Below are 27,636 nucleotides of genomic sequence, written 5' to 3' on the forward strand. Positions count from 1 at the left end.
AACCAGGGACTGGGAGAAAGGGATAATGGGGAATTATTGTTTAACGGGTACAGAGTTTAGCTTGGGATGATGAAACGGTTTTGAGGATGCACAGTGGTGATAGTTGAACAACCATACAAATGTACTTAATGTCACTGAATTGAAAATACTGTTATGTATATTTTATCACAATAACTAAAAAAAGGATTTTCAGTTGTCAGTGTGAAGGGGATATTTTTATATTTTCCCTACCCTGTGTGTTTGTGAATAGTAGTGTTGCACTGGATCCTCAAAGCCTTACTCTTTATCTTCTGAGTTCACACTTTTTAGCATCACCTGCTCAAAAAGATGCGGTTGGCGAGACTTCGGTATTTTTGGCCATAGCAGGAGCAACAGTAACTGGCTGTGGACATAGTTACCTGACCTAAGAGGACTGCTCTTACCTAATATCCTTTTCCTTCACTGGTTCATATCCTTCAAAGCTCCCTAAACATCTGATGAAACCTGGAGCCTCTTGGTAAGAAATGTCAATAACCACAAAATTTAGGGTTCCAGTTAAAAATGGTGATATAGGAAAATCCTGAACTCACCTCCTCCCACAGATGTATTCAGTCTACAGCTACATATGGAAAAATAACTTCTAAAAAAATCCTAAAGGCTGCCTGAGTGACAACCACACATCAGGCAAATGAGAAAACTACATCAAAGCAGGTAGGAAGAACTGAGACATAATCTTGCCATCAGTTCAGTTCAGTCGCTCAGTTGTGTCTGACTCTTTGCGACCCCATGAATCACAGCACGCCAGGCCTCCCTGTCCATCACCAACTCCCGGAGTTCACTCAGACTCACGTCCATTGAGTCAGTGATGCCATCCAGCCATCTCATCCTCTGTCGTCCCCTTCTCCTCCTGCCCCCAATCCCTCCCAACATCAGAGTCTTTTCCAATGAGTCAACTCTTCGCATGAGGTGGCCAAAGTACTGGACTTAATACTTAGAGCCTCTCCCTAAGGAGCGAAGAGTTCAGACTCCACACTGGACACCTTAATTTTTGGAACCTGTATCTGAGAGATGAGCCCCCCAAACATCTAACTCGAAACACTAACGGGGCTCACGGCTTACATCCCAGAATTCTGAGATAGCTGGTCATACTCAAAGAGAAGGAAGCTCACCTGCTTATATTAAAGCATTGGCCTGAAAGCAGACATCTCACTTAAAACACAAGTCTAGAAACCTGCTGGAGCATTCTCCAGGTCTGAGACTCACGGGTACCACTGTCACACAGTCCTTTTGCCATCCTCCAGAGTACCAGTGTCTCCTAGAAGGGAGTTTTCACATGCATTTGGTGCCTTAGTCTTTGTGGCTGCTGCCCAGAGGAGGCCTTTTGCCTGCTTGGTCTGGAGGCTAGGGGAGTTTGAATTCTTGGTCTCAAGGGGGTGTAATAATCAGCAAGGAGTCCACAGCCCTCTCTGTGGTCCTGATTTTTTTCAGTTGCTACTAGGAGACATCACTACATAGCCAACTCTGGAAGCCAGTGAGGCCTTATGCTTCAGATTCTTAAACAGCTATCACCTCCTCCTAGGGCTCAGGAGGAGGTAAAAAACACAGAAGCTTGGTATTTCTGTGAAGGTGGCCTCTTAGCTAATCATCATGACTATAGCCTGACTGGTAGACTTCTAATTAAACTTGCATCTAAAGACTGACTGTTGTCAATGTATGGCAGAACCAATACAATATTGTAAAGTAATTAGCCTCCAATTAAATAAATTTATATTAAAAAAAATAAAGATTGACTGTAATATTCTAGAGACTTTCCAGAGACTTCAGAGGGTAGGCACTAAACTTGCACCCTCCCTCCGCTGTGCTCCAGAGCACATGTTTTCTGGAGTGGAACTTCACATGCAGCTGGCTCCCTGATTTGTATGTCTAGTGTCCTAGTTTTTGCAGCGGCCATGCCAGGGATGCCCCTTGATTGCCTGACTTGGGTGGTTAGGGAGCTTGCATTCCTGTGTCCCATGGGACTGTGGCAATCAGATACCTAGTTCTTGGCAGGCTACCACCCCTAGGGCACTGTGCAGACAGCAAGCTGTGGCACATCCCTTTGGTTTTCTGTTTGTACTGGAACTCTGGCTTGAGGGGCCAGGTTTGGCACACATCTAGTGGACTACAAGACTTTTCTCAAGGAACGTAGGGTGTGGATGCTGTCTTTGGACAGTCCCTCTGCATTGCTCCAGTATCTCCCAGGAAAGAGCTTATACTCTCATCTAGAGCTTCAATAGGACCTCCCTGCTGGCTCAGACAGTACAGCGTCTGCCTACAATGAAGGAGACCCAGGTTCGATCCCTGGGGCAACTGCTGTTCAAGGAATACTACCCCATCACCTGGCCAGTGGAGCTTACACTTTCAGTCCCATAAGACTATAGATATATATAATCTGTGTACATTGGAAGTCAAGTTCTCTTGCAGCAGCTTTTAACGCATGTATACCCATGGCTGATTCATGTCAATGTATGGCAAAAGCCACTACAATATTGTAATTAGCCTCCAATTAAAATAAATAAATAAATTAAAAAAAGATAACAATATGAACCTAGATGCTGAGATCTCTCCTTAGGGACACTGACAGGTCTTGGCATATCCTCAACCACTGGGAGCTTTCAAAAATATAATAGGCTGCTTGGACAAGCACAAAGGTTTGGGTGATGACAGAACTGAGACAGGGTTGAAATACAAGGTTCACTTCTACATGAGCCACTCTTTCAAGACTGGGGGAGATGGCTGTTTCATCTAAAGCATGGAAACCAACAGAGAGTTATGCAAAATGAAGAAATGTGTTCCAGATTAAAGACAAACTTTTCGGGGTACAGTGGGGTGGGAGGAAAACCTCAATGAAATAGTGCTGTTATTTACCTGAAAAAGAGTTCACCCTAACCACAAAACTAGGGTGAAAAATGGGTAAATACAGTGAGAACTTCAACAAAGAGTTTGAAAATATTAAAAAAAAGTACCATAAAAGTCACAGAGCTGAAGAAAACAATTGTTGAACTGAAAAATACACTAGTGGGTTTCAACAGCAGACTAGATGGAGCAGAAGAAAGCGTCAGTCAACTCAAAGACAAGGCAGTGGAACTCACCCAACTCGTCCAACTAGAGCAGCTCTGCTCCCATCCCCCCCCCACACCCCCTCCCACAGGAAGAAAAACAAGTGAAGACGGCCTAAGGGGCTTGTGGGAAAACATCAAACACACTAACATTCAGATCACAGGGACCACAGGAAAGGAGATAGAAAGGAGCAGAAAACCTATTTGAAGAAACAATGGCTAAAAGCTTTCTAACCTGTGAGAGGAAATGGAAATCTAATTCCAGAAAGCCCAGAGTGTAAAAATAAGCCCTAAGGAGACATTAGAGTTAAACACATAATTAAAATGTCAAAAGTTGAAGACAAGGAGAGAATTTCAAAAGCAACACGAGAAAAACAACTTGTTAAGTACAGGGAACCCCCATTAGACTATAAGCAAATTTTTTCAGCAGAATGGGTAGGCTAGAAGAGAGAAGCACAGTATATTTGAAATGCTGAAAGAAAAAAAAAACCACTTTCCACCAAAAGCTATTCTACCCAGAAAAGTTATCATTCAGAATTGAAGGAGAGAGAGAGTTTTTCAGACAAGCAAACGTCAAAGGAGTTCATCACTACTAAACTGGCCTTACAAGAAATGTTAAAGGGACTTTTTTTAAGCTGAAGAGAAAGGGCACTAATAAGTAACAAGAAAACATCAACCTCAATGGAAAGGTAAACATACAGAATATGTAGTGGGTTAATCACTTATAACACTAGTATGAAGGTAAGAATACAAATGTGGCAAAGTTAACTGTGATTACAATAATTAAGGATACACAAGATAGAAAGATACAAAATGTGACATTAAAATCATAAAACATGGCGAAAGGGGTAAGACTAAAAATTTTGAGCTTTAGAATAGCTCAAATTTCGAACAAACAAGTTTTTTATCAATCTAAAATAGACTGTCAGGGATATACTCTATGATATGATAGCTTCATAGTAACCAGAAAGCAAAAATATAGTCACAAAAAATAAAAGAATATATGTATACCATTTAAGAAAGCCATCAAATCACAGAGGAAGAGAGCAGGAGCAGAAAAAGGAACAGAGGAACTACAAAAGTCAGAAAACATTAGCAAATGGCAATAGGTACATACCTACCAATGTATCTTTAAATGTAAATAGACTAAATTTGCAATTCAAAAGACAAAATAGTTGAATGGAATAGCTGAATAATGAATTAAAAAAAAAAACATGTATACACTGCCTACAAGAGACTCCCTTCTAGATGGAAGAATACACAAACTGAAAACAAAAAGATGGAAAAAGATATTTCATGCAAGTGGATCCCAAAAGAAACTGGAGGTAGCTATACTTATATGACAGTCTTTGTTAAAAAGGTGTAATTTATCTGGTATAAGAGACTAAGAAGTAATGATAAATGGTTCAGTCCACAAGAGGGTATAATGTTTATAAATATTTATGCTCCCCTATAGGAGCACTTAAATATATAAAGTCAACTATTAACACACCTAACAGGAGAAATAGACAGCAATACAAAAATAGCAGGGGGCTCCAACTTCCTACTCATATCAATGGATAGATCATCCACACAGAGAATCAGTAAAGAAACATCAGGCTTAAACAGTATGTAAGACCTGATGAATTTGACATTCCATCCAATAGCAACAGAACACACATTCTTCTTAGGTGAACATGGAACCTCCTAGGACAGATCACGTGATAGGCCACAAAACAAATCTTAAGATTTAGGGACATTGACAGGTCTTGGCACATCCTTATAGACTGAAATCATATCAAGCATCATCTCTGACCATAAGAGTATAAAGTTAGAAATCAAATTCAAGAAGAAAACTGGAGAATTGCAAACATGTATAGATTATACATTATACCAAACAATCAATGGGTCAAAGAAGAAATATCTTGAGACAAATGAAGATGGGAATATTACATACCAAAACTTGTAGGGTACAGCAAAAACACTTCTAAGAGGGAAGCTCATAGTGATAAGTGACTACCTCAAGAAACAAGAAAAGTCTCAAATAACCTAACTTTATATTTCTTTCAAGAAATATAAAAAGAAGGATAAATGAAGGTCAAAATTAGTAGGAGGGAGAAAAATTAGGGCAGAAATAGAGATTAAAAATCCATAGAAAAGACAGCCTCAGAATGGGAGAAAATAATAGCAAACGAAGCAACTAACAAAGAATCTCAAAAATATACAAACAGCTCATGCAGCTCAATTCCAGAAAAATGACCCAACCAAAAAATGGGCCAAACTAAACAGACATTTCTCCAAAGAAGACATACAGATGGCTAACAAACACATGAAAAGATGCTCAACATCACTCATTATCAGAAAAATGCAAATCAAAACCCCAATGAGGTACCATCTCATAGCAGTCAGAATGGCTGCTATCAAAAAGTCTACAAACAATAAATGCTGGAGAGGGTGTGGAGAAAAGGGAACCCTCTTACACTGTTGGTGGGAATGCAAACTAGTACAACCACTATGGAGAACAGTGTGGAGATTCCTTAAAAAACTGGAAATAGAACTGCCATACAACCTAGCAATCCCACTGCTGGGCATACACACTGAGGAAACCAAAATTGAAAGAGACACATGTACCCCAATGTTCATTACAGTACTGTTTACAATAGCTAGGACGTGGAAGCAACCTAGATGTCCATTGGCAGACGAATGGATAAGAAAGCTGTGGTACATATACACAATGGAATATTACTCTGCTATTAAAAAGGATGCATTTGAACCAGATCTAATGAGGTGGATGAAACTGGAGCCTATTATACTGAGTGAAGTAAGTCAGAAAGAAAAACACCAATACAGCATATTAATGCATATATATGGAATTTAGAAAGATGGTAATGATGACTCTATATGCAAGACAGCAAAAGAGACACAGATGTAAAGAACAGACTTTTGAACTTTGTGGGAGAATGCAAAAGTGGGATGATTTGAGAGAAAAGCATTGAAACATGTATATTACCATATGTGAAATAGATCGTCAGTCCAGGTTTTATGCATGAGACAGGGTGCTCAGGGCTGGTGCACTGGGATGACCCTGAGGGATGGGATGGGGAGGGAGGTGAGAGGAGGGTTCAGGATGGGGAACACATGTATACCCATGGCTGATTGATGTCAATGTATGGCAAAAACCACTACAATATTGTAAAATAATTAGCCTCCAATTAAAACAAATAAATTAATTTTTTAAAAAGCCATAGAAAAGATCAATGAAACCAACAGTTGCTTCTTTGAAATTATGAACAAAATTGACAAGCCTTCACCAGACAAAGGAGCCATAGACACTACTCTGAACAATTATACACCAATAAATTAGACAACCTAGAAGAAATGGATAAATTCCTAGAAATATACAACCTATCCAAACTGAATCATGATGAAATAGAAAATCTGAACAGACCAATAAAAGTTAGAAGATTGAGTCAGTAATCAAAAATCACCCTACAAGCAAAAATCCAGGACCAGACAGCTTCACTTATGAATTCTTCGAAGCATTCAAAGAAGAATTAATATCAATCCATCTTAAACTTCTCCAAAAAATACATGAGGAGGGAACTTCTTTAAACTCATTTAATGAGGCCAGCATTGCCCTGAAACTAAAAACCAGACCCTCATCAGCACTCCATGAACAGTATGAAGAGGTAAAGAGATATGACACTGAAAGATGAACTCCCCAGGTTAGTAGGTATCCAATATGCTACTGGAGAAGAGTGGAGAAATAGCTCCAGAAGGAACAAAGAGACTGAGCCGGAGTGGAAACAACGTACAGTTGTGGATGTATCTGGTGCTGAAAGTAAAGTCTGATGCAGTAAAGAACAATATGGCATAGGAACCTGGAACATTAGGTCCATGAATCAAGATAAATTGGAAGCAGTCAAACATGAGATGGCAAGAGTGAACATTGGCATTTTAGTAATCAGTGAACTACAATGGATGGGAATGGTTGAATTTAATTCAGATGACCACTATATCACTACTGTGGGCAAGAATCCCTTAGAAGAAATGGAGTAGCCCTCATAGTCAACAGAAGAGTCTGAAATGCAGTACTTGCATACAATCTCTAAAACAACAGAATGATCTCAGTTTGTTTCCAAGGCAAACCAACATCACAGTAATCCAAGTCTATGTTCCAACCACTAATGACAAAGAAGCTGAATGGTTTTATGATGACCTACAAGATCTTCTAGAACTAACACCAAAAAAAAAAAAAAAGATGTCCTTTTCATCATAGGGGACTGGAATCCAAAAGTAGGAAGTCAAGAGATACAGGAGTAACAGGCAGATTGGGCCTTGGTGTACAAAATGAAGCAAGGCAAAGACTAGTAGGTTTTGCCAAGAGAACGTACTGGTCATAGCAAACACCCTCTTTCCAGCAACACAAGAGATGACTCTACACATGGACATCACCAGATGGTCAATACCCAAATCAGATTGATTATATTCTTTGCAGCTGAAAATGGAGAAGCTCTATACAGTGAGCGAATACAAGACCAGGAGCTGACTGTGGCTCACATCATGACTCCTTATTGCCAAATTCAGACTTAATTGAATAAAGCAGGAAAAACCACTAGGCCATTCAGGTATGACCTAAATCAAATCACTTACAATTATAAGGGAGTGACAAATAGATTCAAGGGATTAGATCTGATAGAGTGCCTGAAGAACTAAAGACAGAAGTTTGTAACGTTGTATAGGAGGTGGTGGTCAAAACCATCCCCAAGAAGAAGAATTGCAAAAAGGCAAAAGGGGTTGTCTGAGGAGGCCTTACAAATAGCTCAGAAAAGAAGAGAAGCAAAAGGCAAAGGAGAAAAGGAAATATATATCCATCTGAATGCAGAGTTCGAAGAATGGCAATGAGAGATAAGAAAGCCTTCCTCAGTGATCAATGCAAAGAAATAGAGGAAACAATAGAATGGGAAAGACTAGAGATCTCTTCAAGAAAATTAGAGATACCAAGGGAACATTTCATGCAAAGATGGGCACAATAAAGGACAGAAACGGTATGGACCTAACAGAAGCAGATGATACTACGAAGAGGTGGTAAGAATACACAGAACAACTATACAAAAAAAATCTTAATGATCTGAATAACCTTGATGGTGTGATCACTCACCTAGAGCCAGACATCCTGGAGTGCGGAGTCAAGTGGGCCTTAGGAAGCATCACTATGAACAAAGCTAGTGGAGGTGATGAAATTCCAGTTGAGCTGTTTCAAATCCTAAAATATGATGGTGTGAAAGTGCTACACTCAATATGCCAGCACATTTAGAAAACTCAGTAGTGGCCACAGGACTGGAAAAGGCCAGTTTTTATTCCAATCCCAAAAAAGGGCAATGCCAAAGAATGTTCAAAGTACCACACAATTGTTCTCATTTCACATGCTAGCCAGATTATGCTCAAAATTCTTCAAGCTAGGCTTCAACATGAACTGGAAACTTCCAGATGTATAAGCCAGATTTAGAAAAGGCACAGGAGCCAGAGATCAAATTGTCAACATCCTTTGGATCATAGAAAATCATGAGAATTCCAGAAATTCCAGAAAAGTTCTGCTTCATTGACTACACTAAAGCCTTTGTGTGGATCACAACAAATTGTAGAAAATTCTTAAAGAGATGGAATACCTCTTAAAGAGATGGTCTGGAATACCAGACCACCTGTGAAACCTGTATGCAGGTCAAGAAGCAACAGTTAGAATCGGACATGGAACAATGGACTAGTTCAAAATTGGGAAAGGAGTAATGTAAAGGCTGTATGTTGTCATCCTGCTTATTTAACTTATATGCTGAGTATATTATGCGAAATGCCAGGCTGGATGAAGCGCAAGCTGGAATCAAGATTGCTGGGAGAAATATCAATAACAGATATGCAGATGACACCACTCTTATGGCAGAAAGTAAAGAGGAACTAAAGAATTTCTTGATGAAAGTGAGAGAGGAGAGTGAAAAAGCTGACTTAAAACTTAACACTCAAAAAACAAAGATCATGGCATCCGGCTCCATCACTTTGTGGCAAATAGATGGGAAACAATGGAAACAGTGATATTCTTTATTTTCTTGGGCTCTAAAATCAATGTGGATGGTGACTGCAGACACAAAATTAAGATGCTTGCTCCTTGGAAGAAAAGCTGACAAACCTAGACAGCCTGTTAAATAGCAGAGACATTACTTTGCCGACAAAGGTTTGTCTACTCAAAACTATGGTTTTTCCAGTAGTCATGTACAGATCTGAGAACTGGACCATAAGGAAGGGTGAGCGCTGAAGAATTGATGTTTTTGAGCAGTGGTGTTGGAAAAGATTGCTGAGAGTCCCTTGGACTATAAGGAGATCAAACCAGTCAATCCTAAAGAGAATCAACCCTAAATATTCATTGGAAGGACTGATGCTAAAGCTGAAACTCCAATATTTTGGCCACATGATGCAAAGAGGCAACTCATTGGAAAAGACCTTGGTGCTGGGAAAGATTGAAGGCAGGAGGAGAAGGGGATGACAGAGGACCAGATGGTTGGCTGGTATCACTGACTCAATGGACATGAATTTGAACAAACTCTGGGAGATAGTGAAGGACAGGGAAACATGATGTGTTGCAGTTCATGGGGTTGCAAAGACTCAGACACAACTGAGCGACTGATCAATAGCAACAAAAAAACAGACAAGGATGACACAAAAAAGAAAATTACAGACCCATATTCTTGATGAACATGGAAGCAAAAATCCTCAAAAAACTATTAGCAAACCAAATTCAACAGTATTACAGTAAAAGGATCAAGTGAGATTTAGTACAGAGATGCAATGATGGTTCAATATCCACAAAGCAATCAATGTAATACATTAAAGAGAAGGATACGTACCATGATCATCTTAATAGAAAGAGAAAAAGCATTTGGCAAAATTCAACATCTGTTTGTGATAAAAATTCTCAACAAAGTGTACGTAGATGGAAACTACCTTAACATAATAAAGGTCATAGATGACAAGTCCACAACTAACATTATACTCTGAAAAAAGCCAAAAGCTTTTCCCCTAACATCAAGATCAAGACAAGGATGCTCACTCTTGCCATTCCTATTCAACATCATATTATAAGCCTTTGCAGGAATAATTAGGCAAGAAGAAAAAGGCATCCAGATTGGAAGGAAAGAAGTAAAACCATCAGTTTTTGCAGATGACATACTATTTATAGAAAATCCTAAAGACTCCACCAAAAAAATCCATTAGAACTAATAAATTCATCAAATTTGAAGAATATAAAATCAACATACTTTGTATTTCTATAGATTAATAACAAACTATCAGAAAGGGAAATTAAGAAAACAGTTGCACCAAAAAGAATAAAATACCCCAAAATAAATTTAATGAAAGAGATGAAAGACCTATACACTGAAAACTGTAAGACATTGATGAAAGAACTGAAGATGACAAAAGTGAATTGAAAGATAACCCGTGCTCATGGATTGAAAGAATCAATATTGTTAAAATGTCCATATTATTTAAAGAAATCTACAGATTCACTACCAACTCTATCAGAATTCCAATGGTACTTTCCACAGAAACAGAATAAATAATTCTAAAATGTGTATGAAATCACAAAAGACTCCAAATAGCCAAGGCACTCTTTAGAACTAAAAATCTGGAGGCATCAATGATTTTAAATTATATTACAAAATTACAGCAATCAACAGAGTAGTTTTCCATAAAAACAGATACACAGGTCAGTGGAAAAGAATAGCCCGGAGGTAAACTGATGCATATATGGTCAATTAATTTACAACAAAGGAGCCAGGAATATACAGTGAGGAAAAGATAGTCTCTTCAAAAAATGTGACAGTCACATGCAAAAGAATGAAACTGGACCACTACTTTATTCCATACACAAAAATTAACTCAAAATGGATAAAAGACTTGACAGAAGGCCTGAAACCAGAAAACTCCTAGAAGAAAACATAGGTGGTAAGTTCCTTGTCATTGACTTTAGGATGACTATTTTTAAAACAAAGAAGTGGGACTACATTAAATGCAGACACTTCTGCACAGCAAAGAAGTCCTTCAATTAAATGAGAAGGCAACTTGCTGAATGGGAGAAAATATCTGCAAATCATATTTCTGATAAAGGTTTAATATCCAAAACATATAAGGAACTCATATAACTCAATAGAAAAAAAAGCAATTTAAAAAGGGACAGAGGATCTTGATAGACAGTTCTTTTGAAGAAGACATACAAATGGCAAACAGGTACATGATAAAAAGAAAGATACTCAACATCACTAATCATCAGAGAAATGCATATCAAAGCCACAGTGAACTATCACTTCATGCCTGTTAGGATGGCTATTATCAGAAGGACAAGAAGCAAGTGTTGGTGAGGACGTGGAGAAAAGGAAACCTTTGTGGACTGCTGGTGGCAATGTAAATTGGTGCAGCCACTTTAAAAAACAGTATGGAGGGGTCTGAAAACATTAAAAATAGAATCAGCAATTCCACTTCTAGGTATTTATCTAAAGAAAATGAAAACACTAATTTGAAATGATATGTGCACCTCCACGTTCATTACAGCATTATTTATAACAGCCAAGATATGGAGACAACCTGTCCATCAGAGGCTAAAGTGATAAAGAAGATGTGGTATGTATGCTGTGTGTGTATATATGCACATAAGTGGCAGATGTGCATATATACACATGCACACACATATATACACATACATAGAAGAATATTAATCAATAAAAAGGATAAAGTGTTGCCATTCATGGCAACACTTATGGACCTTAAGACATCATGCTAGGTAAGTAAGATATGTCAGACAGAGAAAGACAAATACCATACAGTCTCACTTACACGTGGAACTGAAACAAAACCAAAGAGCAAAACAGATACAGAGAACAGATTGGTGGTTGCCATAGTTAAGGGGTGGGTGAAAGAGTGAAGGGAATCAAAAGGTACAAGCTTCAAGTTATAAAACTAGTAAGTCATGGAGATTTTAATATACAGCATGATGACTATAGTTAATATGGTACTGCATAGTCAAAAGTTGAATAGATCTTAGAAGTTTTCATCAGAAAAAAATGTTTTTGGTAACTGTATAGTGAAGGATATTAATTAGGCTTATTGTGATCATTTTGAAATGTATACAAATATCAAATTATGTTGTACTCCTGAAACTAATATTTTATGAATTATACTTCTATTAAAAATTCAGCATTCAGTGGAGGAATTAAGCTCCCTGACTTCAGACTATACTGAAGCAATCAAATTGCAAAGCTACAGCAATCAAAATAGAATGGTGCTGCATTAAAACAAAAATACAGATCAATGGAACAGGATAGAAAGCCTCCAAATAAATACACACACTTACGGTCAACTAATCTATGACAAAGGATGCAAACTATATAATGGAGAAAAGACAGTCTCCTCAGTGAGTGGTGCTAGGAAAACTGGACAGCTACAAGAAAATTACTAGAGGAAAACATAGGCAGAACACTCTGACATAAATTGCAGCAATATCTTTTTGGATACACCTTCGAGAGTAATGGGCTTCCCTGGTGGCTCAGCTGGTAAAGAATTTGCTTACAATGCAAGAGACCTGGGTTCAATCCCTGGGTTGTGAAGATCCCCTGGAGAAGGGAACAGCTACCCACTCCAGTATTCTGGCCTGGAGAATTCCATGGACTGTATAGTCCATGGAGTTGCAAAGAGTCTGACACGACTGAGCAACTTTCACTGTCTGTCACTGTCTAGAGTAATGGAAATAAAAATAAATGGGACCTAATTAAACTTAAAATCTTTCTGACAGCAAAGGAAACCATAAACAAAACGAAATAACAACCTACAGAATGGGGGAAAATATCTGCAAATGATGCAATTGACAGGGGGTTAATCTTCAAAATATACAAACAGCTCATACAGCTCAATATCGAAAAAACAAACCACCGAATCAAAAAACTGGACAGGAGATCTAAATAGATATTCTCCAATGAAGACATACCGAATGGCTAAAAGCACATGAAAGGATGAGCAACATCACTAATTATTAGAGAAATGGAAATCAAAACTACAATGAGGGGGCTTCCCTGGTGGCACAGTGGATAAGAATCTGCCTGCCAATGCAGGAGACACAAATTCAATCCCTGATCCAAGAAGCTCCCACATGCCACAGAGCAACAAGCCCGTGCACCACAACTGTTGAGCCTGTGCCCTACAGCCCGCAAGCCGCAACTGCAGAGGGTTTGTGCCACAACTGCTGAAGCCTGCAAGCCCTAGAGCCCGTGCTCCACAACAAGAGAAGCCACTGTAATGAGAAGCCTGTACACCACAACCAGAGAGTAGCCCCTGCTTGCCGCAACTAGAGAAAAGCCCACTCAGTAACGAAGACCCAGCACAGCCAAAAAAAAAAACTACAATGAGGTATCACATCACAGTGGTCAGCATGCTGCTAAGTCACTTCAGTCATGTCCAACTCTGTGTGACCCCATAGACGGTAGCCCACCAGGCTCCCCCGTCCCTGGGATTCTCCAGGCAAGAACACTGGAGTGGGTTGCCATTTCCTTCTCCAATGCATGAAAGTGAAAAGTGAAAATGAAGTCGCTCAGTCGTATCCGACTCTTCGCGACCCCATGGACTGCAGCCTACCAGGCTCCTCTGCCCATGGGTTTTCCCAGGCAGGAGTACTGGAGTGGGGTGCCATCACATCACAGTGGTCAGCATGGCCATCATCAAAAAGTCTACAAATAATAAATGCTGAAGAAGGAGAAAAATGACGCCTCCTACCCTGTTGGTGGGAATGTGAATTGATGCAGCCACTATGGAGAACAGTATGGAGGTTCCTTGAAAAATTAAAAACAGAGCTTCCATATGATCCTGCAATCCCACTCTTGGGCATACATCTGCAGAAAACCATAGGTGGAAAAGACATGCATCTCAGTGTCCACTGAAGCACTATTTACAATAGCCAAGATCTGGAAGCCTAAATGTCTAAACCTAAATGTCTATTGACAGAGGAATGGAAAAGAAGATGTGGTGTATTTATATAGTAAATACTACTCAGCCCTAAAAAGAATGAAATAATGCCATTTGTAGCAATGTAGATGGACCTAAAGTGTATCATACTAAATGAAGTATGCCAGACAGAGAGTGTCACATATATGATATTGCTTATATGTGAAATATAAAAAAAATGGTACAGGGGAACTTATATGCAAAATAAAAATAGACCCACAGATATAGAAAACAAACTTATGGTTACCAAAGGGGAAAGGAGCGAGAGGGAAGGATACATTAGATATTTGATATCAACATAAACTATATATAAAATAGATAACCAACAACCTACTGTGTAGCACAGGGAACTATACTCAATATTTTGTAATAACCTATAAAGGAAAATAATCTGAAAAAATGTATACCTGAATCACTTTGCTGTACATCTGAAACGAACACAACATTGTAAATCAACTCTACATGCATTAAAAAAAATTCAGCATCCAAAACTCTACTCTGGACATGCTAGATGAGTATTTTCCTTTTTTTCTTTTTTTAAAATTAATTTATTTTTTATTGAAGGATAATTACTTTACAGAATTTTGTTGTTTTTGGTCAAACCTCAATGAGTATTTGCATTTTTAATAAGACTCACAAGTGATTCACATTAAAGCTAGAGACATTTTGCCTAGAGGGGTTTAGAAGAAAGAAGGGGGTGAGAGTATCTGAGAGGAAGGAATGAGGCAAAAACCTATTTTTCTGTCTTTTAGGAAAAATAATCAGTGAGCATGATCAATGTGCACGTATATGCCCTTGAGTGACCTCTGTGATACAGTGCAGAAACATCTCCCGTGTGTAGCCAGATCTGTTCCCAATTGTAGTTTCACAAACTGCGAATAAGCCTTGAGGGCCTACAAGCAGAGCTGCCTTGGGTGGAATGAGAGCTATCAGAAGGGGCTTTTCCAGGTAAGAGAAAGATGATATCCCCCAGCTGTGGGAGCAAGTGGGGAGCTCATGCCTCTTTGATTATGAACTACATGTATTAGGTCACTGAAAATAAGGGGGGTTGGTAGAGGCCCCCCAAAGGCGCCTCTGGCTGAGTGTGTTGATTTGCTAGCATGGAGCATTATTCCTGAGCTCACCTGGGACACAAAGAGCTTTTCAGTTGCAAAGCAATTTTGTGGCCACATTTCCTCCAAATAACATTTCATTTTCATTAGAGATGGCCACAGTGTATTAACTTAACAGAAAGTTCCAAGTGACTGTTTTCCAAAGAACACACCTAAGGGTGGGGATGAAGGAAAACAAATGCACTGACATGTAGATACCAGTTCCAATGAGTTCAAGTTGTTAACTGCCTCCAAACATTTGATCATGCTTGTTCATACAGTCACACAAAGAATTAAGAGCCATGTGGTTGCTTTGGGATGTCTTGCAGGCCAAGCGTAATGGTATGTTTCAGATACTGACCATTCAGAAACTATACCTGACCGATCAGAATGGTCATCCTACCAGTTAGCACTGGCCTTTGACAAACCACAACAGTTGTTCCTGCATAGCTGGTAGGTACCAGCCGATTATCTGGTTTTGCAGGCAGCTGTTAGAGGTCTCCAGTGCTTCCCTGGTGGCTCAGAGGTAAGGAATCCGCCTGCCAATGCAGGAGACATGGGTTGAATCCCTAGGTCGGGAAGTCCTCCTGGTGAATGAAACGGCAGTCCACTCCAGAATTCTTGCCTGGGAAATCCCATGAACAGAGGAGCCTGGCGGGCTACAATCCATGAGGTCACAAAAGAATCAGACATGACTGAGTGACCAAACAACAAGAGCAGTGTCTGCAGTAGGAGACATTCTGAACACAGACTTGATGAGAAACAGAGCATATACAATTGTGTCATTTCCTTCAAGTGGCACACCAGACTTTTGTTGGGGGGCGGGGCTGCTAACAACATTCTAAAACATAGAAGGGGTCAGATGAGTAGGACAACTACACTTTGTCTAAACAGAGGCCCTATCTACCTGCACTGGGGAAAACCTAGGCTCTAATTACAAACGGGAGTTCCTGACTTGTCCTCAGTCTCACCTGGCCCAGAAATGATGACAGCGGTGAAGTCACTGTCAGCACCCCACCGCCCTGGGCTGCATCTCTCATGGCCTGGTGCGTGTCACTATTTGTGTTGGTCTTCCTTTTTAAGTTATAATTAAACATAAAATTTCCTCTCCAAATGGAGAGTCAATGTGATTCCTCCCTCTATCCAGCTGAGCCCCCATTTCTGCTCTGCTGAGCTAACCTGGGACTTTTTTTGGTTAACCTCCAGCAAAGAATTAAGAAAGGAGTTGCTGGTACCAGTGAGACTTCAACTCTTCCTGATTTGGAACAATGGACTGCACAGCAGAATCACTTCAGTGGCTTCTAAAATATGTCCATGCTTAAATCCCACTCCTGAACAACTGACTTAGAATCACTGGAGAAATTTCTTTAAGACCAATGTCCAGCAAAGACACCACCAAAAAAGAAAATTACAGGCCAATATCTGATGAATATAGATGCAAAAATTCTCAACAAAATATTAGCAAACCGAATCCAACAACACATAAAAAATATCATGCACCGTGACCAAGTGGGATTCATCCCAAGTTCACAAGGATAGTTTAGCGTACACAAACCAATCAACGTGATACACAACATAAGCGAAAGACAAAAGACACGTGCATCGTCTCAATAGGTGCAGAAAGGGCATCTGGCAAAATTCAACATCCATTCATGATAAATCTCACCAAAGGGAGTACAGAGGGAACATACCTCAAGAGAATACAATCTATTTATGACAAATCTACAGCCAATATAACAGTGGTAAAAAGTCGAAAGACTTCCCACTAAAATCTGGAACAAGGGTGCCCACTCTCACCTCTTCTATTCAACATAGTACTGGAAGTCCTAACCACAGCTGTCAGACAAGAAAGAGAAATAAAAAGTATCCAGATTAGAAGAGAAGAAGTAAAATTGTCTTTATATGCACATGATATGATACTGTATACAGAAAAGTATCTATACAAATTATTTACAAAAGACTCTACACAAAAGCTATTAGAACTGATAAATAAATTCAGCAAGGTAGCAGGATACAAGATTAACATACAGAAAATGTTGCATTTCTTTATACCAACAACAAAATATCAGAAAGGGAATGTAAAACAGTACCTTTTAAAATCACAACCTCCAAATAAAGTATTTAGGAATAAACTTCACCAAGGATGTGAAAGACTTATACTCTGAGACCTATAAAACATTAATAAAGTAAACTGAAGATGATTCAAAGAAATGGAAAGATAACCCATGCTCTTGGATTGGAAGAATTAATATTGTTAAAATGGCATATTACCCAAAGCAATCTACAGATTTAGTGAGATCTGTATCAAATAACTCATAGTATTTTTCACAGAACTAGGACAGATAATCCTAAAATTTATATGGGACTGTCAGAATCGCCAAAGCAATCCTGAAGAAAAAGCACAAAGCAGGAGGCATAACCCTTCCCGACTTCAGACAATACCACAAAGCTACAGTAATCAAAACAGCATGGTATTGGAATAAAAATAGATATATAGATCAATGGAATAGATTACAGAGCCCAGAAATAAACCCACACACCTATGGTCAATTAATCTTCAACAAAGAATCCAAGAATATACAATGAGAAAAAGATAGTCTCTTCAGCAAGTGGTATTGGGAAAGTTGGACAGCTACATGTAAATCAGTGAAGTTAGAACACACCCCCTCATCATAGAAAAAATAAATTCAAAATGACTTGTGAAGTCACTCAGTTGTGTCTGAATCTGTGACCCCATGCACTGTAGCAGGCTCCTCTGTCCATGGGATTTTTCCAGGCAAGAGTACTGGAGTGGGGTGCCATTTCCTTCTCCAGGGATCTTCCTGACCCAGGGGTTGAGCCCGGGTCTCCTGCATTGCATGCAGACGCTTTACTGTCTGAGCTACCAGTTCAGTTCAGTGGCTCAGTCATGTCCAACTCTTTGTGATCCCACAGACTACAGCATGCCAGGCTTCCCTGTCCATCACCAACACCCAGAGCTTACTCAAACTCATGTCCATCACATCAGTGATACCATCCAACTATCTCATCCTCTGTTGTCCCCTTCTCCTCCTGCCTTCAATCTTTCCCAGCATCAGGGTCTTTTCCAATGAGTCAGTTCTTCACATCAGATGGCCAAACTATTGGAGTTTCTGCTTTAGCATCAGTCCTTCCAATGAATATTCAGGACTGAATTCCTTTAGGATTGACTGGTTGGATCTCCTTGCAGTTCAAGTGACTCTAAGAGTCTTCTCCAACACCACAGTTCAAAAGCATCAATTCTTTGGCACTCAGCTTTCTTTATAGTCCAACTCTTACATCCATACATGACTACTGGAAAAACCATTGCTTTGACTAGATGGACCTTTGTTGGCAAAGTAATGTCTCTGCTTTTTAATATACTGTCTAGGTTGGTCATAGCTTTTCTTCCAAGGAGCAAGCATGGCTGAGCCACCAGGGAAGCCCTGAAGACTTATAAGACATGAAACCATAAAACTCCTAGAAGAGAATGCAGGCAAAACATTCTCTGATATAAATTGTACAAATGTTTTCTTACTCTCAAGGCATTAGAAATAGAAACAAAAATAAACAAATGGGACCTAATCAAACTTACAAGCTTTTACACAGCAAAAGAAATGATAAACAAAATGAAAAGATACCTACAGAATGGGAGAAAATATTTGCAAATAATACAACCGATAGGGATTAATCTCCAAAATATACAAACAGCTCATACAATAACAAAAACCAAATAACCATTCCAAAGATTGGCAGAAGACCTAAATAGACATTTCTCTAAAGAAATACAGATTGCCAATGAAAATACATGAAAAGATGCTCAATACCACTAAATATAAGAGAAATGCAAATCAAAACTACAATGAGGTACCACCTCACACTAGTCAGAATGGTCACCATGAAAAAGTCTACAAGTAAGAAATGCCGGAGAGGGTGTGGAGAAAGGGGAACCGTCCTTGCAGTCACTATGGAAAGCAGTATAGAGGTTCTTCAGAAAACTAAAAATAGGACTACTATATGATCTAGAAATCCCATTCCTAGGTACATATCTGGAGAAAACCGTAATTCAGAAAGATACAGTCACCCCAATGTTCAGTGCGACACTGCTTACAATAACCAGGACATGGAAGCAACCTAAGTGTCCACCAGCAGATGAATGGATAAAGAAGATGTTGCACATACATACAATGGAATAGTACTCAGCTATACAACAGAATGAAATAATGCCATTTGCAGTGACACGGATGGATCTAGAGATTTTCATACTGAGTGAAGTCAGTCAGACAGAAAAAGACATATTATATTGCTTATTTGGGGAATTTTAAAGAATGGTACAGATAAACTTGTCTGTAGACCAGAAATGGAGTCACAGATGTGGAGAACAAACTTGTGGTAACCAAGGGGAAAAGGGGGAGAAGGATAGATTGTGAGATTGGGATTGACGTATACACACTACTATATATAAAACACCAATAGATAACTAATAAGAACGCACTGCATAGCATAGGGAGCTCCACGCAAAATCATGTAATGACCTCTCAGGGAAAAGACTAAGAAAGAAAGGATGTATGTATATGTGCAGCTGATTCACTTTCCTGTATAGCAGACAGCGGCACAACATTGTAAACCTAATATACTCCAATAAAAGGTAGTTAAAAAGACCCGCTAAGTACATGCACCCCTATGTTTATAGCAGCACTCTTCAGAATAGCCACACATGGAGATAATCTAAATATCCCCTATAGATGAACGGGTAGAGAAGGTGTGGTATGTAGATGCAATAGAATACTACTCAGCCACAAAAACAGCAAAATAATGCCATGTGCAGCAATATGAATGCAGCTAGAGGTTATCATACCAAGTGAAGTAAGTCAAAAAGGAAAGACAAATATCACATGATATCACTTATATGTGGAATCTAAAAAATGATACAAGTGAACTTATTTACAAAACAGAAACAGACTCATAAGACCTGAAAAATAAACTTATGGTTACCAAACGGGAAGTTTTGAGCATTGCTTTACTAGTGTGCAAGGAGATCCAACCAGTCCATTCTAAAGGAGATCAGTCCTGGGTGTTCTTTGGAAGGAATGATGCTAAAGCTGAAACTCCAGTACTTTGGCCACCTCATGCGAAGAGCTGACTCATTGGAAAAGACTCTAATGCTGGGAGGGATTGGGGGCAGGAGGAGAAGGGGACGACCGAGGATGAGATGGCTGGATGGCATCATGGACGCGATGGACGTGAGTCTGAGTGAACTCCGGGAGTTGGTGATGGACAGGGAGGCCTGGCGTGCTGCGATTCATGGGGTCGTAAAGAGTCGGACATGACTGAGTGACTGAACTGAACCAAAGGGGAAAGAGGGGGTTGGGATATAGTCGGAATTAAAAGATACAGAGGACGGTGGAGGCTGATGGGCTGCTGTCTATGGGGTCGCACAGAGTTGGACACGACTGAAGCGACTTAGCAGCAGCAGCAGCAGCAGCAGTGTATATATAGTAGATAAGCAAGGACCTACTGTATAGCACAGGGTAATCTACTCAATATTTTGCAATAACTCATAATAGAAAAGAGTCTGAAAAAGAATATATAGGCACAACTGAATCACTTTGCTACACACTAGAAACTCCGCAAATCAACTAAAAACAAAGCTGTCTTACCTGGCTCCAGCTGGAGAAGGCCCACTCCACACACAACTGCTGGTTACAGGCCTGGGTGTCGACTGGCCGCTTGGCAAGCTGCGTGCACACATCACTGGGCACAGGAGTGGAGATCCCTGAGGCTTTCAGCTTCTGGCAGGTCACCCGGCGGGTCTGGACGCCTCCCCCACAGCTCCGGGTACAGGCAGACCAGGAGGTCACCATCCACCTGGGAAGAGGAAGAAGGATTAGTGTAAAAGGTCAAGCCTTGAGCAGAGGAACAACGCCAAATACTCTCAGAAAAGGAGCCCCACAGCATCCTCCTGTTCTTACCACACAGCAGCTAATGGCGGGGCCGTGTCTCTTTTCACAGAAAATACCTGGGGCGGTAGGCTAAAAATGCCACCCCCACCCCTCCCAGATATCTACATGAAATCATCCCTGGAACCTGTGAATGTTACCTTATTTGGACAGAGTGTTTCCAGATATAGTTAAAGATCTTGAGATGAGCTTGTCCTGCATTATCTGGTTAGGCATTAAATACCATCACATGTTCTTGTAAGAGGAAGGCAGAGGGAGATCTGACATGGCAGAGGAGGGGACAGTGTGACCACAAAGGCAGAGGTTGGAGTGCTGTGGCCACAACACTCCAAGGGATGCCTGGAGCCACCAGAAGCTACAAGGACTCAGGAACTGATTCTCTCCTGGAGTCTTTGGAGGGAGTGTGCAGCCCTGTCGACATCTTGATTTTGGACCTCTGGCCTCCATAATTAGAAGAGAATAAAAATCTATCATTTTAAGCAACCCTGTTTGTGGTAATTTGCTATGGCAGCTACAGGAAATAAATACCCTTTTGGAAACTGATTAAAAAGGCACACTGTGAAAGATCAGTTGCTTTATCTTAATATTGGCCCCCAAAGCTGTGAGCTTGCAGATAGAACCCTCAGCGGAGGCAGTCCTTTAACCAGTTATACCAGTTCTGATTCTTCCTAAAGTCATTCAAGTGTGGGGCAGAGAAGGGCCTGTTTCCCAGGGAAGATCCGATCCAAACCTGGGTCGCCTCCTGACCCCAGAGGCAGTCTGGGTCTCAGTTAAGCCAAGTTTTGTCTGCTAGTACTCACTGTTCTTCCTACCTCGCCTTAACCCACGTCTCATTTGATTTGTTTAATCCCCCAGAAGCCTACGAAGTTCCTTCCAGATTTCTGGAGCAATTTCCCACCTCCATGAGTCACAGTCCATAGGTCTTATACCTCTCAGAGGGTGGTTTATGTGGTGACAGTAGTAGTTCTCAGGATGTTAGGTTCCAGCTGCAATTTGGATCCTCAGAAGTGACACTGACCAGGACTGTGACAAATAGCTTTCCTCATAAAGCCAAGCTATAAGTTGGGAAACACTCTGAAGTCCTTGGACTGTATACAGATATGGAGGGGTTCTTTTTGGATGTTACCCTGTGCTAATTCTCAAAGAGGAATGGGGAAGGAGGTGTAGTTTGTGGAAAAGATTCGGTTCTTTCCAGCCATTTCATTCAACCTAGAAAAAACATTTTTTGACTTTATTGCTTTGTGGAAAGGGGCGGGGGAATGATCTAAATGAAGTGGCTGACACAGCTACCTGGGTCAAAGTGTGACTTCACAGTGCGATTCAAAAAGACAACTGGGGCCACACCTGTTTGTGTGCAGAGGAGGGGGCCGACATGCCCAGGAAGCTTGGTGGGAAAACCAGTCAAAGATGAGCCTGTGGCCACTTTCTAGTTCAATGGTGCCACATCTGGCTTTCAGGAGAGGTAAGTAGTAGGAACAGGGAGTAAATTTCTCCTGAAGCTGGATCTGTGACTTATTTAGTTTGGTGGAACTTCCCTGCTCTGTTCGCCTTGGAGAGAGATGACTGTGTGCAGATTTCTAACCCACAGGAGCAGAGCCACTTAGGAAGCAGGCAGAAGGTGTTTTAAAGCCCCTGAGGGTGCTGAAACCCAAGCAGACCCAGCCATTATTTCATCTGCAGAAGTAAATGAGGCTGATTGACTCTATCACCACAGCAAATCAAAATGTCCCTGGCATGTCCATGACCTCTTCTTCATTTCACACAGCTTGGCAAAGGCAGTCTTCCAGCCTCTCGTATCCCTGGTGAATGTCAGGCCTGCCTTTCAATCAACTTTTATTTCCAAATATACATTTCAGCAATTTTTCAGGAGCTGGGGTGGGGGCTTTAAGAAAGGAGAGGTACGGGCTATGTTACAGTTCAGGAAGGGTATAAAAGGACATTAATCATTCCCGTGGAAACCTTCCCGTCAGCAAGTCAAACTGCTGATATTAATGAGTGTGTTTCATATTTCATTGAGGCTCTCCTGGTTTCAGCTGCTCCTTATGATTCAGCTGGCAAAACACAAAGTAGTTGCCTAAGGAGTGGGTGAACGTCCCACAGATAGGCAGTAAAGGGGTGTTTCAGGGCTCTGCCAAGTCTCCCCAGGCTCAGGGCGCCATGTAGGTGCCAACTCCAAGCCCATCCATTATTCCTTTAGCTGCTGCCTGACATGGTGAGGGGGAAGGGCACTGCTCAGTGGGACTCATGGCTGCTCAGAGCTCAAGGAAGATGGAAGAGGGAGAGACTGTGGGTATTGTTCTGGGTTATATAAGGAACCCAAGTGCAGAGAATGTACAGTTGGCCCCTGAACAACACAGGTATGAACCACACGGGTCCACTTGTACTCAGATTTCTTTCACTAAATACCTATTAGAGTACTACACCATCTATAGTTGGAGCAGCAACTATACAGTTATGGATGGATTTTTGACTGCTCAAGGTCACCGTCCCTAACCTCTGTGTAGCTCAAGGGTCAACTGTAAACCCAAAGTTGAAGCAACTATGGGAAATGAAAATTTATTTCAACTTTAACAAGAGGCAAGCCTTTGTAGAAGAGAGGATAAGATTTCCTCAGCTAAAATGGAGTACTGATGAGCAAAGGTATATAGTTAGAAGAAAGGGGAGGGGTTGGGCTATAGACTGGTGATCAGTATCCCCTAAGCACTTCAACCACAACATGTTTTTTTTCCCTCTTAAAACCAGCCTTCTTGCTGCAGGATAAGAACTCTCCCTTGTCAGGGCCTGGGATATTCCCAGCCCCTAAACTGACCTTTTCAGGCCCTTGGGAAGCCCAGGCAGCTTTAGGTGACTAAGTGGTGAGGGGACAAACAACTGAGAAAGGAGGCTTGTCCTGGGGGACGTTTTCTGTGCAGTGGGGAGTCTGGTGGGCCGGGGCCAACAGAATGCGTGGCTCCCCGGCCATCAGGCTCTCTCACTGGCACCCAGTGTCTCTCACTCTCACAGTACTTAACAGGGGCTGGCCATGAGCCTGGCTGCAAGTCCAGGCCCATCCTGGGGAGGGGCTGGTGCACTCACCGGGAAGGGCAGTCTCTCCGGTTGCAGGGGATAGGCTGCACAGCAGGGCGCACCTTCCCCGCGCAGTGAGTGGGGTCCACCTCCGTGTTGTTCAGGAGACACCGCAGGCGGGGCTGCTGAACCCCCCTGTTGCCACAGGAGGCTGAGCAGGTCACCGGTCTGTCCACAGACCACCAGTAATCTGTCACAGGAGGAGAATCAGAGGTGACAAGAAGGTAGCATCAATGCTCATGCTGTTCCTTCTGAGCGGGGCGGGGTGGGGCAGGGAGGGGATGAGGTGCTGTTATGAATCAGGCTGTGCCCCATGATGCTTCCTGTGGTACAGTGGTAAAGAACCCACCTGCCAATGAAGGAGAAGCAGGTTTGATCCCTGGGTCAGGAAGATCTCCTGAAGAAGGAAATGGCAACCCACTCTAATATTCTTGCCTGGGAAATCCCATGGAGAGAGGAGCCTGATAGGCTACATCCATTGGGTTGCAAAGAGTTGGACACATGACTTAGTGACTGAAAAAAAGTACCCCTCAGTGGGCTCCATTCCCAGCAGGTCTAGGCAAGTCACATGGTCTCCAAGGGCCTGAGCTGGCTCATCCATAAAGTGAGTACAGTTCCCTTATCTCATCACGCTACTGGAGAACAGGATATAAAGAAAGTACAGGGCCTGGCCCTGGGCTTCCCAGGTGGTGCCAATGGTAAAGAACCCGCCTGCCAATGCAGGAGACATAAGGGATGTGAGTTTGATCCCTTGGTCAGGAAGATCCTCTGAAGAAGGGCATGGCAACCCACTCCATTCTTGCTTGGAGAATCCCATGGACAGAAGAATCTGGTGGGCTACAGTCCATGGGGGTCACAAAGTGTTGGACATGACTGAAGCAGCTGAGCATGTGTGGAGCACTGGGTCTAGCCCAGGACCTGGCACCCAGAACTTCATCAGCGGCTGTAGCTCTCATATTTTAAAACCTACTTCCTAAAGTACTTTTGTTCCCCCTGTTGGTTTACCAGAAGGTGACTTTATTTTTCAACAAAGAGATATACAAGAGGTACTCAACAATGATATTTAAAAGTCCATATTGGAGCTGGACTTTGTATATGTTACAGAAAAATAGCCTATTAAAAGAACATTCATTTATGGAGACTATGACATCAGTCAGAAAGGCCATTTCTTTGGACTTTCTATTGGGGGGTCTGGGACTCACTGGTAGGAGAACTGTTAAAAATAACTATGGGCTGGTAAATTTTGAGTGCTTATTTGTCAATTGTGTTTTACAAAACTTGCAGATGGACACTGCCTTCTGGTTTTCAGCAGAGACTGGCTGGCTGACAAGAAAAGGCAACACTGACTTTCCTATCTGGAAGGCCAAATGGTGGTGGAGGGTGTTTCAGCGGAAAACCTACAGACTCAGAAAAATATCCACCCTTATGTGCTATTCTGGAATGAACTCTGTCGCTTCCCACGGAAGCCTCCATTTTAGGATACATGCAGCAGAATTTTGCTTTCCTTATAAGTGTTACATACAGGCCACAGGTAGAACCAGCCTACGGAAAACTCAAAGGCCTCGCATAGTTTCTATAACAAGGCCAGTTTGGGCTCCTTTCCCACTCTGCTGGGCTCATTCGGTACCTTTTCTTGGGGCAGCGAATGCAGGCCCCATCCAAAGGCTCTTGGACCCGCACGTGTCCCTGGCAGGTGAATGTGTGAGCCACACAGACTCCTCAGTCTGCTCACGGACAGACCACAGGGCAGGGGCCAGGCAAGCACGTGACATGTGACTGTAGCTGAAGGCTTCTGCATGACCCACTGGTCCTGGTGCCAGCCCCAGTCTCCAAGGCAGGGGACAGAAACCACATGGTTCACCTCGAGAGGAAATTTTAAACCAGTCCAACAGAGAAAACTTCTATTTCCCTAATAGGCGAGTGTGTGTGTTCTTTAGTGGTTAGGCCAGCATAAAGGAAACATCTGCTCTCCTATGTGGATCTCCTTGGTCCTGAGCAGCAGTAACATGATGAGCAGAAGGGCACACCTATGAAAGCAGCACTGACTTTTCCAGGTTCTGCTGAGATGCAGATAAGTGGCTTTTCTGAAGAGAGCCTCATGGTAATGGCAACAGGGTTGGGTTTCCATTTTCACACTCTTAAGAACCACCAGGGATCAGAAATCACTTTGTTCTGTTAGAGAATTAGATTCCCAAGTAGACTCTCTTTTTTAAGAAGCAAGCCTGGCACCCAGGTCCTGAAGGGTTTCTTACCTTGGATCACTAAAAAGGCCTTCTGCATGAGCATTCCTGCCTCATTCTGAGCAAGGCAGCTGAAGTCCCCGTGAGATCCACCACTAAGATTTGCAACCTGGAGAATCTGTCCAGCTGCCAAGATATGATACATCAGTCCTGTGACATTGGCCACTGGCTGGTCACCGTGGAACCAGGTAATATTGGGAGTAGGGTCGCCTTTGACAGGGCAGCCTAGAAGGAGAGGAGAGGAGGGGTAAGCCATGGATAGAGCCAAAAAGGACACATTCCTGATGAGCTGCTTGACGATGTCCATGGATTTTGAGGCCATACATTCAGTGTTGCTTCCCTATGACATTCCCAAGCAAATAGGAGATATTTCTGTTCTCTGGGATACTGGGAAAGTGACTTTTATTCATTCAACTCAAGGAAAAAATCCTGGGGAACATGAAGTACCTATTTTAACCTATGTCCCTGTACTAATTAAAAAAAAAATGAAGCAATTAAGATTTACTCATTGAATGTGATTTCACAGATTAATTAGTTCCTATGCCATTTTTAAAAATTGTAGGATAACTGCTTTACAATATTGTGTTGGCCTCTGACATAAATCAACATGAATTAGCCACAGGTTTACATATGTCCCCTCCCTCCTGAGCCCGCCTCCCATCTCCCACCCCTCTGGATTGTCACAGAGCACTGGGTTGAGCTCCCTGTGTCACAAAACAAATTCCCACTGGCTATCTGTTTTACATATGGTAACATATGTTCAATGTTCCTCTCTCCATTCATCCCGCCCTCTTCTTTCCCCACTGTGTCCACAAGTCTGTTTGCTATGTCTGCATCTCCATTGCTGCCCTGCAAAAAGGTTCATCCTATCTTTCTAGATTCTGTACACCTGTTAATATACAATATTTGTCTTTCTCTTTTTGACTTACTTCACTTTGTATAATAGGCTGTTATACTGAAAGAAGTCACTTCTTCAAATGCAATGTTTTGGGGGAAAAAACCCATGTACTGATGTATGTAGTGATAATTAAGAAGCAAACTTTAATTGGTAAATACCTAATGTCTGCCTCCATTTTACTCTTTATGTGATTTTCAAGCCCCAAATTTTCAACAAAGACTAGAAAAACAATTTTAAACACTGATCTCATTTCTCTGTAAGTCAAGAACTTCGGCCTTTTGACAGCTCTTC

At 41.4% G+C, this 27,636-nt stretch overlaps 1 protein-coding gene across 1 annotated transcript in view; it reads right to left on the reverse strand.

The window, feature by feature from the left end:
* The window catches only part of ADAMTSL1 (ADAMTS like 1), a 1,100,541-nt gene that overhangs the window by 16,912 nt on the left and 1,055,993 nt on the right, over window positions 1–27,636 (reverse strand). The window contains exons 25-27 of the mRNA XM_052645042.1: window positions 26,460–26,672; window positions 24,217–24,397; window positions 20,842–21,049 (exon numbers count right to left, since the gene is read on the reverse strand). Coding sequence (XP_052501002.1) covers window positions 20,842–21,049; window positions 24,217–24,397; window positions 26,460–26,672 — 602 coding nt within the window. The remainder of the gene's footprint in view (window positions 1–20,841; window positions 21,050–24,216; window positions 24,398–26,459; window positions 26,673–27,636) is intronic.

The sequence above is a fragment of the Budorcas taxicolor genome, chromosome 8, assembly GCF_023091745.1.
Source record: "Budorcas taxicolor isolate Tak-1 chromosome 8, Takin1.1, whole genome shotgun sequence".
Lineage (NCBI taxonomy): Eukaryota > Metazoa > Chordata > Mammalia > Artiodactyla > Bovidae > Budorcas > Budorcas taxicolor.